At 44.1% G+C, this 18,752-nt stretch overlaps 1 protein-coding gene across 1 annotated transcript; it reads right to left on the bottom strand.

Annotated features, from left to right (window-relative positions):
* Positions 1–6,959: 6,959 nt before the first annotated feature.
* Positions 6,960–18,128, bottom strand: PERP (p53 apoptosis effector related to PMP22). Its single transcript, XM_074580612.1, has 3 exons — positions 17,776–18,128; positions 10,068–10,211; positions 6,960–9,411 (listed from the first exon to the last, which is right to left on the bottom strand). Exons 1-3 carry the CDS (start codon positions 17,984–17,986, stop codon positions 9,176–9,178), a joined length of 591 nt encoding a protein of 196 aa, XP_074436713.1. The 5' UTR covers positions 17,987–18,128; the 3' UTR covers positions 6,960–9,175.
* Positions 18,129–18,752: the final 624 nt, after the last annotated feature.

Here is an 18,752-nt window from a genome sequence, read left to right as displayed (position 1 = left end):
ATCGGGAGAACAAAAACAGAGCTTCGATTTGACCGTGCCCTACGAACACTCTCTGGCTGTCCATGCAGTGCCCGGGGCCTGTCAGAGCCTGCCCGCAGCACGCTGCGAGTGCCGTGCAGAGACAACCATCATCTCGCCCTGCCCCGAGAGGCCACCCAGCCCAGCGCAGGCAGACATTTCTGTCTCTCAGCTCAGTAGCGATGTAGCCACGTTCGTAGCACTCTCCCTTTGAACTAACACACGCTACAAGCTAGTATTTTGGTAGGACTCAGGCATGTGTATATCTGGAAGCAGCTGCACCCCTGACAGACTGAAGCTGGTTTCTGTGAAACGCGTTTAAGCACCGAGGATGCAAAGTATCCTTTGCTCCCCATGGTGGGTTTTGTCAAAAGGGGTCTGCATCCAAGTACAGACCTCATCTACTCACAAAGGTATGCTACTGTATTGCAGCTTCCACAGTGAAATGTGACATCCGTACTGAACTGCAAACTTCATGGCATTTTGCTGAATTAATATTCATAAATCAAAAAGGGACTAAATAAAATAAATTAATAATTTCTGTTGAAGTTATACACTGTACAGGGGAGTGCACAAAGAGGCACTGAGCGTGCATAGACCCACACTGGAACATCTACAGCAATATGAGCTGCAGCGCCGTGAAGAGGTAGTAGCTCTATCATGAAAGCAATTTGAACAGGTTAATGTGACGCTGTGCCTTATCTCTAATCAGAGGTACCTCATTAGCCTGGTGGTAGATTAGCAGTGGTGTGGCTGTGTGCAATTCTGGCTAGCTGAAGCGTCCTGCCAGCGTCTCCCCCGTGTACGGACACGGCCCAATATCCCTGCTGCCGTGAGAGGTCCCTCAGGGGCGTTCAACAGCTCTCTGCTTGAGCAGGAGACATTCTTACAGATTTGACCTTCTCGACTCTGAATGTCACTTAAAGCACAAGCCAACTATGAAGACACCTCAGCTGTTGTTTTGGGGTGGAAATTAGGGAAAGCCTCAAGTGTTTTTTGTAAAGGACATTTTAGGGAACCACCATTTCCTTAGAATATTATATATCTTCCCTTGTAGTCCACATTTGTACTATCCACAAATTCAGTTATCGTTAACCTAAATATAATGTTTAAAATGCCATTTACCAGTTCTATAACACTGCTATATATCATATCTTTTTTCATGATTTTTTAAAACAAATATCATTTGAAACTGACCCTTAGTGCAATATGCTGGAACCTGCAAGCTGTCCAGGTCTGTTTACATGTGTTCTTTCTGTTGCCACAGCTGAGATAGAAATGGGCACAATAAACTCCAAAAGAACATGAATTTGGATTTGGATATTAAACAGTTTTTAAAAGATAGCTTCAGAAACACTCATGCATGTGGCAGTAGACTGTCGCTGAGCCCTCACTCAGCTGTCTATATGCAGTCTCTTGCGAAGTTTCAATCCTTCAGTAGCTACAGCTTTCTAAAAACTCAGCCTTTTTTTTTTTTTCCAGAGAAAATAGTCAAATCAAGTTAAAGCAATTTTGTAGCTGAAATCCACCATGAAGCCAGGCACTGTCAGGTATTTGAGAGCCAGTGTTTGCTGAAGAATAAAATCCTCTTTCTTCCCTGTTTTTTGAACGCTCAAGCATGTTTCAGATAGACATTTATGACCGAAGGATTTGTCATCAGTTTTTGTTATAACTCACCTGTGGACAAATGGATATTGTCACAAACGTTAGCATTTGCAAGACGATACCACATATTTATCACGCTGGGAAAGAAAGATGAATAGCGTTCAGTCATTGCGGGTGTTTCTGCATCTTGCCCATCTTTGTCAGCCTTAAGTAACTTAAAACTACAAGCAATCGTCACATTCAATACAAGGGTAATTTGTGATATCTGGAACAGCACAGAGGTAGATATATTCAAAGGCGACAAAATGAAGTATTTCGTGTAATTCTGATACTCCTATGGCAAACAGGAAAAAATGATTGAAAACTTTTGTTAAGGAGTCTGTGATTTGAAGTGATGACTTACCCACAGTGTGCTTTGTATTTTGCAGCATACAAGCTGGGGATTTAGGTGAAAGCAAATGTTTTCTCCTTTTCACTGTCTGTGGTTAATACCAGCATCATCTGTTGAAAATGAAGATACACTATCAATGTTATCAACTGTTAGACTGTAGTGCACTTTCTGCATCTGAAAATATTCCTAGTGAATCTTCATTGCTACTTGAAGTAATCAAGTAAAGAGTAAGATATGGATAAAACAAGTAATTCTACAGCATTAGAGCTAAAAATAAAAAGATGCCCTTTTCAGTCATGACACAAATGGTTTTCTCAGTGGAAGAAGATAACAAATGTTTGGCAGCACGTTTTCATGCACTTTTAGTCTGCCGACCTGGTCAGCTGGTCTGTATGAACGACTGGATTGACGTGGGCTGACCAGCTGTGGTGCACGTCCATGACTTTTGTGGCAAGCCCATTTTCATTCTCTAATATTTGCACCACTTACAAACAAGAAATCCCCAGATTATTTTTTTTAAAAGCTTTGCTAAGGTTATTTCCTGTTCTCTTGTGTGCTATCTTACATGTAACAAGTCACCCTGAGGAACTGAGAAACATTTTGTGCATGAGCCATCATAAATCTTACAACTATTATTATTATTATCTTTATTAACCCATTTACAACCATAGGTCCTTTTTTTTTCTGACAATGCCAATCTGCCATTTCCCATTTCCTTTTGGAGAGGTCTGAACCTTGCCTTGCAACTGGAATATTGCACCACAGATATGGTTATAACCACAGCCTATAGAGGGATACAACTCAGTCAGCCAAATCCTACTTGGGCTAAATTGTACCTTCTGGTCACTCTCTGCACCCTGCATCACCTGGGCACCAGGCAATAGCGTTCTCAGTATGACTAATATTTCATCCATAGTAAGCACGTGTAGAAAAATACCTTTAGACACCAAAAGCGTCCCCAGGGTAATCCAAGGTGCAATTCCTTTACGTTAATTAGAAGGATACTGGAAATGCGTTTTGAACCGGACCTGACTTTACTTCATTGCAAAATAAGAACTCCCTCCTAAAAAAATGAACCCAGTTGAGATCTTGTAGTTTCCCACACACCGAGCGTTTCTGAGGGACTCTCCCATGGTGGCTGGATGCCGAGGCTCATCCGCGGTGTTGTGGTGACCCAGGAGTGGTTGGTGCTCGGTCCTACTGCCATGCATCTGGGAAAGCCTTCCTCTAGCTGCGTCGCACAGTGCAGGAAAGCTCTGCAGAAGTTTGAGACCTGGCTGTTGATCATGGAGGAAAATTTCCACAGGGTCTTGTTAAGACTTTTAGCAAGAGCCATCCAGGACTGGCTTGCTGTCAGGCCTCCAAAGCCTGCCCCATGCACAGCACTCCCTCACTCTTGTCAGTAAAGCAGACCTGCCTTGACAAGACAAACGCTTCAGCTTAAAAGGCACTTTCTTCCTCTCTTTAGCCAGGCTACATGTGCAAAACCAGAAAATTGTCACAAGGGCAAGTTTTAACAGCAGACTTGCAAACACAAGGCTGCATCCAGGATTGTTATTTATGTGAGCAATTCAAGACTGTATTAGGAAAACACAAATTAGGGAAACAGAAAATTAGGAAAACACAGAAGTGTCCGTGTCACTGAGCATGGGTTTCATTTTCACCTGATTTTTGATAAAGGACATGGTTTCTTCAGGGTAGGGTCTATACTGTAACAAGGTTTAATCCCCAGTTATTTCTTACAGATGCCCTGTAGAAGTTTGATGACTTCAGTCAACCCCTCTCCCTTCAGGCAAACAGCTGAAATCAAGGGTGTCCTGTGGACCCACTACACAGTTACCAGCTGAGATGGCTTCTGGCCATTTGTAACCATTGTGGGGGTCTGCATCTTCCCCGAGTGGCTGCCAGGAGCACAAGCTCTGTGGTGGGCATGCATGAAGCATGTTGCATACAGGGTTTTTATGAAATTCTGTGTAAGCAGTTAGAGTAGTGCAGCGCAGCCCTGCTCTACATACGGGATAATTTTACTTAAACTGCTTGCTTTGGTCCCTGCGACTTCTCTGTGGCATAGCTAGGCTAACTTGATAGTTGTCCTATCGCGGTGGATCACAGCAGTAACTGCTTGTAAAACATATAGCTCAACTGCCTTAGGAGAGGAATAAAATCAGCCTTATGTAGGTAATTCCCAGGTGCCACACCTCTGCTAGTTACATTTTTCTGTCAGAGAAATGGCTTTCATTTATTGTGCCTTATGGGTCAGTTGGGAACAGCAGCAGCTACTTCTTTAAGCACTTTGAGATTTACAGATAAAAGACATGCATACCAAGCATATCTTTAAGAGTTTCAGCCATGAATTTTCACTTTGAGATTCTCCAGCCAAACGCAGGGTTTTGTTGAAACCTGTTACGCTGAAAATGTCATATTGAAATGATCTCTTCAGTTTTAAATGTTGGATATGGAATTGGTTTGGGAAGTGTGCTGAAATGAAAATCGTGGTCTCCTATCAACATTGTCAACTTTTCCTATTGTCTTAATACAAAATCCCTATTACGATTTTCCCAAGTTTTTCTTTGCAAGTTGTTTTGTCTTTCTATTGCAAATCAGAACAGAAATTAATGTTCAAGTATTATGATTCATCTAAATTCCTTTTTCACAATAAGTTTTGCTTATTTCTTGTCCTATGGGATTGCCAACACACAGAGAGCTTAAAAATAGGCTATTTAATGAAAAGGGACTGTAGCGGCCACACATCAGCTCCTGCCCCAATTATATGCCTCCATGTGTCCTCAAGACTGTGACAGTCGACTAAGGTACTTTAATCCGTGATAATTTCCCGGGGCAGCACACTGGAGGACAGGAGTTAGCAGGCTCTTAGGTTCACAGTTTCATGTGAGTGCCCACTCCAAACCTTTCTGGGCCCACTCAAACCCAGTGAATCCTGATTTTCAATATGTCCCTTTGATGCTTACCAATTTTTAATACCTATAAAATATTCTGTATTCGTAAAGATCTCTGTGGGAAATAGTATGTGTCCCCAAAGTCCTATAAATAAATAAAAAGCAAGTCATACCAATTCTTCTAGTAAGTGTTATCCAATCCTGCAAAGATGAACCCATAAGGAATATAATTCATGGAAACATGTATATTTATTATTTTATTATACAATGCACATTGCTTATTATTTATAGTTGTATTATTTATATTACAAAGTTCTAGATATGCCTGCATGATTGCCACTACAGTCTTTATTATAAATAAAGCCTTATTAAATTTTGGTACTCAAAAATCACAGCAAAAAATACCCTTTGGATTATTCTGACAACTCCCTGTTTTTTCAGGGTGCTGTTCCATATTGCCAGTAACGTCCGCTGCTTTGCGTTGTGGGACCAGTACCTCAGCTTTCTTGGCTGTTGTGAATCTCCTGAAGCATTTTGTTTTTCATTGATTATGTGCTTGGTTCATCGTTAATTCAAAAGGGCTCAATGATCTCAGCAACTCTTTTTGTGTGTGTGTAACCTTTTCTTTTAGTACATTGGTGGTTTTGTTTCTATAGTCCTTATCCCCATACCAACCCTACTCCCCCTAAAAAAATTGGCTTGAATGATCTCTTACTAGACTTGTCTTGATTTATGTATGTATTCTAGGTCCAAAAGTCCTTAGATGCAAAGGTCAGGTGAACACCTCTTAAGAATTCTACCTTGTCAAGGAATTGTCTAAAAAATGAGTCACTTGTTACATCAACTAAAAATACGAAATCCCAGTGGGGCGTGTCAGTTGTTTCCCATATCCATGAGATTTAACCATTAATCATCCCATTCAGGTCATTTGGCCTTCCCTATCACCCAGCCATACATGGTTTTGATTGCTCATAACTCCCCCTGAGATGAGAGCCAAGTGTGCTCGGATTCTCCCGACCTCCTCTCTCTCCCGACCTCCTGGGTTGGAAGGAGCTCCCCTGCAGCCTGAAGCTCACAAGAGTTGTTCAGGGGATTTTAGCGAGCACAGAATTAGGCGGCAGCTGAATACAGACTGGTAGGTAAACAAGAGTAAAAATGCTCTTTGTGTCAAAAAAACGGGCATTATACAAACCCTCCAATTATCTTCAAAGCACTTAGGAAAATCTAAAAAGAACAAAAATATATTCCCTGCCTGTGTATATAAAAATAAGAGTAATTAAAGGGGGGAGAGTGAAAAACAAGCAAAAAAAAAAAAAAGAAAAAGAAAAAAAAGCAAGCTGCCAGAATCCAGGGTGGTAAATGTGTTTTAAAAGTAAGACATCTAAGGAAGGGGACAGCTAAAAAATCAGGAGAATGGTGAACCTGTCTTTCCATAAATCAGAAGCCACAGGCTGGTTTAAGACAGTGGTGGCTGACAGATTTGCTCTCTCGGAGGGAGAAAGGGTTGTTCAGGATAGAGGATGCCACTAGCTGTATGCGGGCCATCCATAACCTGAGGTTAGAAATGGGAAGGTTTCTAATCACAGGAGAAGTGCAGTCTTCAACTGAAAATAGCAGATGAGTACTTCATCCTTTTCTCTATATTTAAAGTTCATGATCAGTATATGAAAGCTACCTGGCACAGTTTTGATAAAGAAAGAACAGGCTTCTCGCCTCTGAGACCTCCTGTAGACTATAATGGCCTTAAAATGTTTAGGGTTCCCCCTCAAGTTGTCATGCATTTAAGAGGTTTTGGCTTAGTAAAGACCTTTCTATGTCTGGCACTTCTGATGAAAGCACACAGCCGTGTTTTGCAGTGTATACCCAGCCTGATTTGACTGGAAAATGAAGCTGTTGCCTCCTGGACAGATGAGGTCTTTAACTTCATTTTATTAACCCAGCACTTCATGGATAGTGACGTTCACGTTAAGAGAAGTAAAGAATGGCTATTTGCTTGAGTTTATGAAATGAATCAGCGAACCACAAACACCACCAAGTTTCTACAACCGTCAGTTAAAACAGTTTTAATTAAGCCACCACATTTGAAAGGAGTGCCACATACATTAGTATCACTTGAGAGTAATTGATGACTATTTGCAATAGCTTTCTCCCGAACATCTTAATTGTGTAACATGCTGGGTTTGCTTCCACCCCTCCCAGTATATTCAGAGCCAAGTTTATTTTACATTTGTGCTTTTTTGACAAGTTATGACAATGCTTATAAAAAAACCATACAAAAGACTTAAGTTATGGTAAACTATTACCAAACCATCCTTCCTTTCATTAGGAAGGGTGTCCATTTTCTTACATCTTCTCTCCTCAGCTTTAGCTGTGCAAGGATTTCTCAGACTTGGGATTCTCCGCCGTGTTTTGAATTCACTAGAAAGTTAGGTACTATCATTACTCATGATACAGATAAGTCTACACAGTATTCCCCACCAGACGGTACTGTACAGAAAAGAAGAAGAAAAAAAAATTCTCTTCTTCAGCAAGAATCATAAATACAGTTGATTGTATGTGCCACGACTGAGCTTGTAACACAGTTCTGAAGTCTGCAGGTGTATAAAATAGAGGCCCGGAGGGGACCTTCAGAAGTCACCTGGCCATTCCAAAACAGGATCACATGCAATATACAGAATTATCAAATTTAAAAAGGTGTTACAAAACAGAAAGCTATACAATATACAACACAAGAAATAGCGGGCATTGGAAAAGCTTAGTTCTGAAGGAGTTTAGCTTTACAGTACGCTGGTTAATGCTTTATATATTCTGTTTTGTACATGTGCATGAATACATATACTCACACACTTACACTTTCCCAAGTACTGGGCTCACAATAGTGAGAAATAAGTCCCCAGCTGCTCGTTATATAGAGTAATGCATAGCATTTGCTTTCCACCCTGCCTGTACCCTGCCCAGAAATCTGAAGCTAAAAAGTCACTAGAGCTACTTCCCCTACACCTGGAAGAGGAGCTCCTCAAATGAGCCTCTTCCTCCTTCTTCCCCAGCTGAAGAAAGCTCTGACAAAGTTTATAGACCATAATTAAATCTGCTGTAAGCTGCTGCAGGTCCATGACCAAAAGAGACAGGCTCTGCCTCACTGGAATACTTATTTGGAATTGCTGGCTCCAGAAACACAAGCAAGGAGCCGGCCAGATGACTCCCTGAGACAGGTGTCTGTATGAAGTTTGCATACATAAATTGCTCACAGAACTGCTTTTCTATTTTTACCTGTTATTCCAGTGACTCACAAAGCATCACCAAGTTTACTAAACTTTGGAGTACCTACAGTGTGCTTTAGAAACTTTTGGAGGTTTTCAACACCTTATGCTAAGATTTCCCTCCAAAGCACAGCTGTTAATTAAAACACTGCAGTTTTAAAAAGGTAGACATAAAGAACGGTGTATGTTTCTACTCAAAGGTATTTTCTAAATCAGCATCCCTCAAACACCATGTAAAAGTGTATGTAGTTTAACATCTGAAAGTTTATTGATTCTCTCTGTGACAATGGATATTAAATTACATGGGGCTCCATCGCAAGTCCTGCAGTGGACACAAAAACACCAGTAAGCGTTACATTAGCCACTGTTACACACAGCAGCTCCATGCTTTAGAGGAAATCTCCGTCCAACAGCAACAATTGGTGGAAAATAAAGTTTTATTTTCCTCTTAATTCAAATAGCTAATAGTCAACAATAGTCCAGTAACAGGAATGAGAAGAGATTCTTAGGCAGCAGGTGACTGCAATAGTCTCAGGGAAGCTCCTTCCTTGGGACTGACTTTGGTGGAAGACAAAGCATTCTTTGGAAGGTCGGGTTTTTTCTAGGTCCATTTAAGGCACTTTTGTCAGAGGTGAAAACAAAATAACTTGCAGGTCCCTCTAATGGGTTGTTTAAAATCTATCCTCTTCCTTTCTACACTTGAAACACTACATCTTTATTCATAAGCAAATGTTTGAATAAAATAAGGATGACTCAATTAGTTGGGAGGGGAACGAGCAAGTAAACCACCTAAAGAGAATCGACATGAGAATATGTAAATAATACTTTAGGTAAAAGCTATTTGCTTAAAGATGCCAATGTTTTTACTAATTTATCACCAGGGTTAGTAAGAAATAGTCTGGAGAAATAAGGTGGTTTTTTTCAGTCTCCTATAATTGCACCGAATTTACATCAGAGGTGCTCCTCTGTTGTTTTGACAGTTGACTGTACTTGGATTCAATCTTTCAATTTAAGTATGGTGCTCTCTCTGGGGAGGAGTAGTAATAGGTAGGCTTGATATTTCCCAGGACTTCATCTTCCCAGTTGGGGAGGCAGCAGAAGAAGAAAGCACAACCTATGACAACAACAGTGCTGGCCCAACCAAAGCCATAGGCCCAGCTGAACATGTTATCTCCCATCAGTAGAATGTCTTCCGTGAATTTGACTGGGTAGATGACCAAGCCTATGATCTGGAATGCAGCTAGAGAGGGAAAGACAGAAAAAAAGAAAACCAGGAGTAAATGACCATTAATGTATTACATTTCCCACCAAAAAAAAAAAAAAAATACCTGGAGTTAACTGCATATCCTTTTAAGATATGTAAAGATTAGTTTCAGTCCTACAATCAAATGTGCATTCTTACAGAGGTACATGACTTCTGGCCAAGGCAGATTCCCACGCCTATCTGGCTACGGCAGGTACAGCTGACATTGCCAGGCTGCTAAGGCACATACCTGCATGCCGTGACCAGTCCTGTCCTACCGCCAGGCACTGTGATCCCTGCGGAGCCGGTTACCTCCCGCTTGTATCATAGCCCCACCGCTCCTCCTGCCCTCGGGAAGGTGGGAAGCACCTGGGGCTCTCAGCTCCTGAGCCTCAGTATGTGACATGCACATCCAAAGGTGTTGGTTGCCCCTGTACTTTGCTTTTGGGAAGTGCTAACTGACAAAGGCCACTGGAGCTTCCCTAACCATTATCCTCTCAGAGAGTAAATGAACCTTCCCTTGTTCCCCATGAGAATGAGTCATAAACCAGACAAAAGAGAGATTATTTCATAAGGGAGGCTCCATCTAGCATGTTTTCCTGCTGATGCTTGTTTTACATCTAAAATAACCTTGTCTTTGTGCCCAGCCTTACCAACAACAAAGAGCAAGCCTCCAATTCCTCGCACAAAGTTGAAGCGGAGTATCTCAATCGAGAACGCGATGACTGCGAGGGCGAAACAGATGACCAGGATCACAAAGCCAACGAGGTATGTGGCAGCTGCTGCTCTCCCCCATCCTTGAAGAGAAAACAAGAAAGATGTTACACACAGCAGTGCACCGAACCATAGGTCATTGCAGGTCTTTGGGTTCCTTGAATCATTTTTTGTTGAAATCCTTTACTGCAAGAAGTATGCCCTATGTCAAAGCAATACTGGGTGTCTCCAAAGCGCACAGCTGCAGAGCGGAGAGGCACCGTCGTTGGCAGAGCAGCACAGAACTCCCTGCCTGCTAACTTCTCCGGCTGAAGAGAGGGATACAGCGCAGCATGGTAATGGAGGTAACACCTCCAAACTCCTTATCTGTAAGAGACCCACAGACATCTAAGCAGATAGAGCACACAGCCTCTGAGAATCTACTTTATCATTATCGTTCCTGTCTGACATGCCAGTTTGCAAAACCACTTCCACGCACGGGGAAGTATGAGAGCAGACAAGAGGGTACCCACCACAGGAGATAACTGCTGGGAAGTAATAGTGCTCTCAGCATTCAGCTTCTTGCCTGTTTGTTTATGACAAGAATAAAGTATGTGGAGCAAAATTAGCATGACCACAAAGAAACAGAGTTGGAACAGCTGAAGCAAGAGATGACAAAAAGAAAGCTGTTGAAGATAAATATCTGTTCACAGCTGAAAAGATTTTAGAAACAGCTAAAATGTGGCAGGTAGAGGAGAGAGAGCAGAGTCAGAGGTAGAGTGGAAGAGTCCTCTTTGAATCATTACTTTGACATTTGATGGGACGGGGTAGTGCAGACTCTTAGGTTCAAGCAACATCATCAAGCAACTGCAGGCTAGAGAGGCTCAGGCACGAAGCAAGTGGCCTTATCCCAGCACAGCAGCATGAGCACAGAACTCACCCACCACAGGACAGGCCCAGAGTGACAAAGGTAAGGAAACCTCCCAGAAAAACAGCTGGCAATCCTGCTTTCACAGTAACACAGGCTCGTGGAAAGGCCCTCATTACGGCCAGACCCTGTCCTCTTTAGAGACCAAGCAAGCAGTTCAGGTGAGCCCAATGCAAACAACAACAAGCAAAGGCGTTCCTGCCCTGAAGGCAGGATACCTGCCCACATGGGATAAACCATACCGGCTACTGCTTTGTTTTCCAGTCAGCTGTCATCACAGCTCACTTTCCACGTCTGCATAACGTGGGTCTCCACTTTCACACATTCAGACAGAGGTAGGGCCAGATCCCGAGCTCCCTCTAATGTAGGAATAAAGGGAGTGGCAAGATCTATGTCAGAATATTTTCCCAAAAAGTCTCACTTTCATCAGAGCTGTCTGTTCCAACACAGCTGAAGCAACCCTGGAGACACCCTCCTTTCAAAGTAGCCTCTGTTCTTTCTGTACAAAAACTAAGAGGAAAAAGATGATGAGACAGAGAACCTTTTCCTAAAGAGTTAAAATCCTCCACCTTAACCCACCTACTCTACTAGTTGCATAAATGGGGAAAAATTAGTAATTTGAAACAGAGAAGGCAGTAAAACTATCTCAGACACTTCTACTACGTACATCAATTTACTCTCTGAAAGCAAAGCACTGATTTACAGCTATTTTCATTAGATCTACCTGAACTGGTTTCTTCTCCCTGTATTCCAATAGCAAAAGTGAAGTCCAGCAGCCATCTGTCAGCCAGATCTCAGCCCAAAATCACAGAATGGTTCAGGCTGGAAGGGACCTTAAAGATCATCTAGTTCCAACCCCCCTGCCATGGGCAGGGACACCTCCCACTAGACCAGGCTGCTCAAAGCCCCATCCAGCCTGGCCTTGAACACCTCCAGGGATGGGGCATTGACAGCTTCCCTGTGCAACCTGAAATCCCCAACCACAACCACCTGAAGACAGTCATGCTGGCATAGACAGGGTAGAGAAAAGGGTTTTCTTTCCCCTCTCCCTTCTTGGAGATACTCAAGACAGCAAAAACTTTTCAAACTAGTTCTCCTTCAGCCAGTTGGGCATGTTTCGTACCCCTTCCCTAAGAGAGCGCTGCAGGGTGAGGAGGGAGGGAGGACACACGATGAGCGTCTGGAGATTAAAGCTACGTCAGTGGTCTGATAAAATCTGCGTCCCTAATGCGGGTACTGGATGTTGTCTCCACAATAGGATTTATTTAGGGATAACTCATATAAAGGGCTATTTAACCATTACACACAGCCAGCCCAGGAAAAGTGATTCAGACTAAATGACTTAAGAACGCTATTTATTGATATTTGTCCTATTAAGAAAATAAGCACAACAACAAGAAAAAACACTTAGTTATCAAAGAACCTTCCTTTTCAGATGCATCACATATGCTGGCACAGTGTAAGAAGCCAAGTCTGGCCTCTGCCTGATAAAATTTAGGTTGCAAACTCAAATACACCTGCAGGTTAGACACCCTGAGGTTTGGTGCAACACAAACATGACTGGAGGAGATACGAGTTGGAAAGCCCCCAGTGCTCTCTCTGCTATTTCCATATCCTCTGTGCCTACTTCAAAAGTGTAACAAGCTTTTGGATACAGGTCAGCCCCAGCTCTGCTCACAGTGATTTATTTTCTTGTCTCAGGCAACATGAAAACGACAACACATATAGCCGTAAGATGTTTTGTCAGGAAGATTAATAATCAAGCCAAGCTTTGTTTCAGGTCTTCAGAAACAGGGCAGTAGTAGGCACCGCCATTATGAAATTCAGTGGGGTTTGTGCTCATGTGTGACAGAGATCAGTGCTGGTGACCCCATACCTTCCTCTTTTTCTCCTGCTGGATTATCTTCTCCAGCAGCAGTTATCAGTTGGTTGATACTGATAAGACTGAATCATAGCTGCTCTCCACAGCGCTGGATGGCTCTTACTCTGGGCTGGACTATACAACAGTCATCGAGTGGCCAGCCTGCCACAGGAGCACTGGTGAGAGTCATGGGAAGAGCATCAAAAAGCTCTGGACTTGTGTATATATACACAATGTGAGACAAATCTCAAAAAAATTAACCGCAAGCCTTTTAATAAGTGACTCATGGAAGAGGCTGGGGTGGGAGGCTGCACGCTCACCAAGCACAGGGTGCAGCCCTGGCACACTCCTTTCCCACAAAAACCATCGCAACCCCCGCCAACAGGGAGAGCTTTCAGCAGCGGGGATGAAATGGATGTTTCTCCATGCAGGATGCTCCTCATCCCCATACCTATCAAGTCAGGCTTTCCCAGCTCCTTTTCCGCTCAGAGACTCTGGAAAGCTGACTGAGCCCCCGCAGGCACCCAGCTCTCCTGTCTCCATCTGCAAGATCTTCTGCCTACGGCTCCAGACTGCCAGAAGGGAAGAGGTGGGGGTTTACACTCTCACTCTTTGCTGCCTTAACAGCTGGAAAGACCAGCTCACACTCAGAGAAAGACGGATTAGCCCCAGTTTCTAGCTGGTTTGTGCTCAGAAGTTCTTTGTAATCACAAGACATTTAGCCAGAATTTAGATTTTCCATAAAAACAGAAAATTCTCAGGTCCCTTCATTTGGCAGACAGAGTACTTCTTACTCAAAATGGGCATAAATATGATGTCTGTTTACGAAATCAAACAATAACGCCACAGTAATTTGGGGCTGCATAAATAAGACAGCAGAAAAGCAGAAGAACAATTGGAAGTATTAGCATTCCGCAGGTCTCTTTTGCCTCAAAGAAGAGTTCTTTGCATCTAATCAGCAGGAAAGTATTTATCAATTAGGTGGTGTTGAAAGAACATTAAAAAAACCAAACTGTTTGGGGGCTGAAGGTCTATAATTATTAGGAAGGACTAAGAGTTTTATTACATAGCTTGATTAATGATGTCTATGGAAAGGAACTAAGCTGCAAATGTTATCATGCAAATAACTAGGAGGGGTTGGGATTATTTGAAGTTAATCATGAGCACCAGTAATACGATGAAATTAAAAAAAAAAAGGCAACAGAGCCTTAGTGTTAGGTGTATTTCCTGATTGTACTTGGCCATGCCTCATCCTCAGCAGGGAGGAGATGGAAGCTCTACAGGGTAGGATATTTAAATCTAGATTTCCCTTTAGAAATGAATAAAAGGACTGGGAAAATAGTCTAGCAGGAAAAAGAACTGCTACAGGATTTGAAGTAACAAACCTTTCCCATCTTTGTTCACTTACTTACAAAAGCAGAAGCTAGTTTGTTAGCATGTGAATAACTGGAATCTTAAGGTAGAAGTTTTTACCGTGACGTGCACAGATGAGGCACATTTTTACACTGTAGTTATAACATTTTTCTATATATAAATGGCAGTAGCAATTCTTGTTTGGCCTTGAGAGCCCATTACATAGAATGCCCCAAAATATCTGCTTTTGTGGAGGAAACAAAGGAGTAGTGGACTCTTAAGAGAGCACTGTCGGTAATATTTTCTCACTCCCATAATGCGCAAACTTCCGTGGTAGCATGACTGCATACCCACCACAAGCACAGGACAGCCCAGAATCAAAGCTTTGCAGGGAGGGCTGGTTGGGATTTAATACTGGGAATCACAGCTCTGTTTTGGCTTTAGGAGTGCAGGAAAATCAACTGCTATATTAACAAACTATTAAATAAAAGCCCACTAGTACAAACTTGGCTTCAGTCACTTGGCTCTGCCAGGAGTTCAGGAGAGGCACAAACCTATAAGTTCCCAATTTTTAGCATCTCTGGGTTGCTGTCAGTGGAAGCGTGCCTGACTGGGGGGCAGCAAAGCCCACCGGCAGGGACACCAGCCTCACCTGCTCACTGGGATCTTTTACTGGGGAGAAGCAGTAAGTGTTTTCCAGGTGTAGACAGGGACACCAACGGCTACACCTCTGCCATTAGCATTTTCCAAGTGCCTGCACTCAGACGACGCTAAGTTAGTTTGTCTCGAATACAGCCTGGCATCATAAATCAGATGGAAGCATGCCTGAAGAGAGGCATACTGAGAAGATAAGCGTACCTGTAACATTCCTCCTTTATTTACCTGGCCCCTCAGTGAAGTCGGCACAAGCACTCAGCTTCACCAATAGCCTGTGGTATCAAAGTCCATGCCTCTGGGGACACAGGTACAGTGGCACCGCCAGAGTGAAACATGATTCACAAAGGCTGGGCTCCCAGGTTCCACCTTCTTTTTTTTTTTCTTTGGCACCTACTAAGGATACAGATGAATGCTTCCTTTTTTCTAGGTCGGCTGTCTGTCGTATTCTTAATGAATACCAACTGGCTGTTAGGAATATAAGAAAGAGTTAACCTCCATGGGATCACCTTTACCTCACACCTACACGCCCATCTTTTACAGTGGTAATTTGAAGGAGCCATTCAGAACTGAGAGGACACAGTCACCCGCAAATCTTGCTCCTAAACGTACAGCCTCATCACTATAAAGACAACCACCGTCTCCAAGTAACCACATTGCAAACAATCCTTGTCATATCTGATGGTTTACTGATATGTTTTAAACACACGGTCAACAGTTTAATCTTGCAATGGTCCAGACTAAGTCATCTTGAGTCATGTTACAGCGCAGTACAGCAGCTCCATGTTGCAACATTTTGATAATACACAGACGCTGCCAGCCAGGTACTTCCCAGACGCAAACCAGTATAGAGCTCTAAACAAAATCCCTTCCCCGCCTCCCTACCAAATGACATCCCTCTCTTCTTTTTCCCTTTCCACTTCTTCCCTCTCATGTGGCATTTGCAAGGGTGCATTAAGAAGCAGTGCAGTTTAGGAGACACTCCTATTTGCAAATCTTTGTTTGTCTGTTCCTGCCCCTTTCTCCCCATTTAAAATAAGTGACTCGGCTGCTTTTTCTCTTCCTCTTCTCAGTACATATGCCGCAGCTCAATTAAGAAGCTGTCTAATGGGGCTTTCTATTAATGGGGTTCCACTCTGAAGTTTTCATTTCATCAGGAGAGGGGCAGGATGGTTAATGCATGGTAGTTATTGTATGCAAAACACAAGTTATGCATCTCAATTAATTAACTTTTATTTTCCTGCAGCAGTGCTGTAAGTGCCTGCTAGGCATTTTTTCTTTTGTAAATGCCCTCACTTATTCAGAGCCTAATTGCATTAGCATAGAAAAAGGAAACAAAGTAAATCAAACCTGAACCCCTATGTTACATCCTGTCTGCAGATGTAAATAGTACTTGAGTAGACACTGGCATTGATGTAATGAAAATTAGAGAAGAGACAAAGTCAAGTTGGTCTAAATAAGCCAAGGATTTAAATAAATTTTGGTTTAAGTAAACCAAGGCTTAAGTAAGCGAAGTCAAGGATACTGTTCCTCTTTGACAGCTTGTTAACTAGAAAAAACAGCAGAAAGTTGCCCCACAAGGCTGACACAAAGCACACACCCATCAGTACTCAGGGACATGAGAAGCGGTGTCATTACAGGAGAAACCAAATTGTAGCAGCTCTACTACATTAGCGCTTCTTCCCTGTGCAATGCAAATTTCAGCAACTCTGCATTAACTTTTCTTCTTTGTCTCATGGGGGAGATGTAGATTTTTGTCACACTAGCCAGACTTCTTCCACCTACAGTAAGACCTGCAGTCTCACCTGGCTCAGAAATGAAGCCACTGCTCTTGCAATGCATTGAAGGTTTAGCTTACACACAAGTGTTGCAATGGAAAACTTCTGGAAATCAGTCGCTTGAGTGACAAGGGATCTGCCTGGGGCAGCAGTCCCAGCTCTCCCAGCTGAAACACGCCCTTCCAGCTTCCCAGTCCCCAAAGTACCCTTGTCCAGGATCTTAAGGCGGGTCTCCTTATTTGTCCAAAAGTATTTTGTTTGAGGGAAATGCAGATGTAAGCAGACCCACATGTTTTAGCAAAAAAAAAAAAAAAAACACCACCAAAAAGTCCCCCAAAAGCCCAGAAACAGGGAGTGTGCAGTAGGAATATTATGCTCGTGATGCCAGATACAGAAGCAGTTCAGCAAGTTAAAACAGAAGCCAAATTATCCCCTGATTTAGGCCCCAGTGCAACAGAGAGGTATATTCAGGAAACAGCATTTTTTCCATCTGCAAACCCACATCAGGCCATTTTAAACTACAGGTCGGGAGGGAACTGAATATCTAAATTCCCTTGGCCAGGCAGGGATTAAATTAAGGCGCTCTCTCCCTCCAGAGGGCTGGGGGAAGGCAGCTTTGCTACCATCCAGGTGGGGCTCTGTGTAGGAGGCCCTTCATGAAGGTTTCCACGTTCACCATACGACCAGTAAGGCCGCCAGTGCTGGCAAGTGCCGGGCCAGGCTGCTGGGACAACAGCCCGCAGGTCACTGCAAGGAAGTAAACTGGAGAGCTGAAGGGACTTGTGGTCAGTTGGCTCTCTTAGTTTCATTGTAAAATAACTTTAAAAAAAAAAAACAAAAACACAACACAAAACGCCCTGACTTCTCAGTGTTGTATCAATAAGAGAAGATTGCTCTGAAGCAGTCCAGACCTGTAATTCTTGGCTGGTTTAAGCCCTGAAACAGCATTAGTCCTGGTTCTGCAAGGGAAACCTCATCCCAGAAAGCCACTGCTCCCCACCAGCGAACCTGCTGCTTTACAGCTGCCGACCCTGGGTGCAGCGGGTGGCAGGGGCCGCAGTCCCATGGAGCACCGGCGGTGTCCCCGTGCTTACCGTAGTCCATGAGGGATTCGCAATTCCAGTTGAGGGCGTCCGGGGTCCGGGTGCAGCTCTCCCACAGCGACGCTTGGTGCACGTAGGGCTCGGACTCGGACTCCAGCCAGCCCCTGCCCGCCAGGGCGATGATGCCCATGATGATGGCCAGCCCCAGCAGCAGGGGCAGGAGCCACCTGCACCTCCAGCAGGCGAGGCCGCACACCACCATCCTGCCCGGCCGGCCAGGCGTTGGGGACGGGACGGGACGGGACGGGACGGGACGGGACGGGACGGGACGGGACGGGACGGGACGGGACACCCGGCGAGCTCGAGAGTGGCGGGTGCGGCGCGGCGGGGACGCTCCGCTGGGACGCGCGACTGCGTGCCGGCCGCTCCGAGCGGGCTTTTAAGGCGCCGGGGGAGGAGGGAGAGTCCCACCCACATTCCTCTGACTAAGCCTGGCGGCGGCCGCAACCGGTGGGAGCGGCGGAGAGGAGGCGAGAGGAGGGAACGGGCTCTGCCCCGGCCCCCCGCCAGCCCCGCGGACCCCCCGTCCCTTCACTCGTCCTACCCGGGCTCGGTTAACCCCATGCTGGCTGCCACCCTCCCGCCTCCCGACCCGCTTCTCCAGCGTGGCCCCGCCGCCGCCAAAATGTGACCACGGCAAAGAACTTTCGGGTCTGGCTTGGTTTCGCAAGCCCTGCCTTCTCCCGAGCGCTGGAGCTCATCTGTCTCCTCTCTGTGCGTTCGATAGAGACAGATCATCTTGACCCAACATTCATAATCCTAACGGTGTTCGCCACTTCAGGCACCAAAAGCTTGTAACAAGTTGCTTGGCAGCTGAAACGGTCAATTTCTTGCACGGTTTTTGGACAATTTTTAACGCAAGTGAGAAGAAAGGTGTTATATGAGGATGGGAATGTGACTTTATTAACAAGGAAGCCATCACTTGTCTGGCATCAAGCTCAGCATTAAGCAAATGCACGTTTCCTAAT

This window comes from Larus michahellis, chromosome 3, assembly GCF_964199755.1.
Source record: "Larus michahellis chromosome 3, bLarMic1.1, whole genome shotgun sequence".
NCBI classification, from domain to species: Eukaryota; Metazoa; Chordata; class Aves; order Charadriiformes; family Laridae; genus Larus; species Larus michahellis.
The sequence above is the reverse complement of the archived record's forward strand: the minus strand, read 5'-3'. Positions and strand labels throughout refer to the sequence as shown.

Coding starts and splice junctions, on each gene's coding strand:
- PERP (XM_074580612.1), bottom strand. CDS start 17,986: ATGGTGGTGTGCGGCCTCGCCTGCTGGAGGTGCAGGTGGCTCCTGCCC. Junction 10,212..17,775: donor CGAATCCCTCATGGACTACG/GTAAGCACGGGG, acceptor TTTCTCTTCAAG/GATGGGGGAGAGCAGCAGCT. Junction 9,412..10,067: donor AGGCTTGCTCTTTGTTGTTG/GTAAGGCTGGGC, acceptor TTCCCTCTCTAG/CTGCATTCCAGATCATAGGC.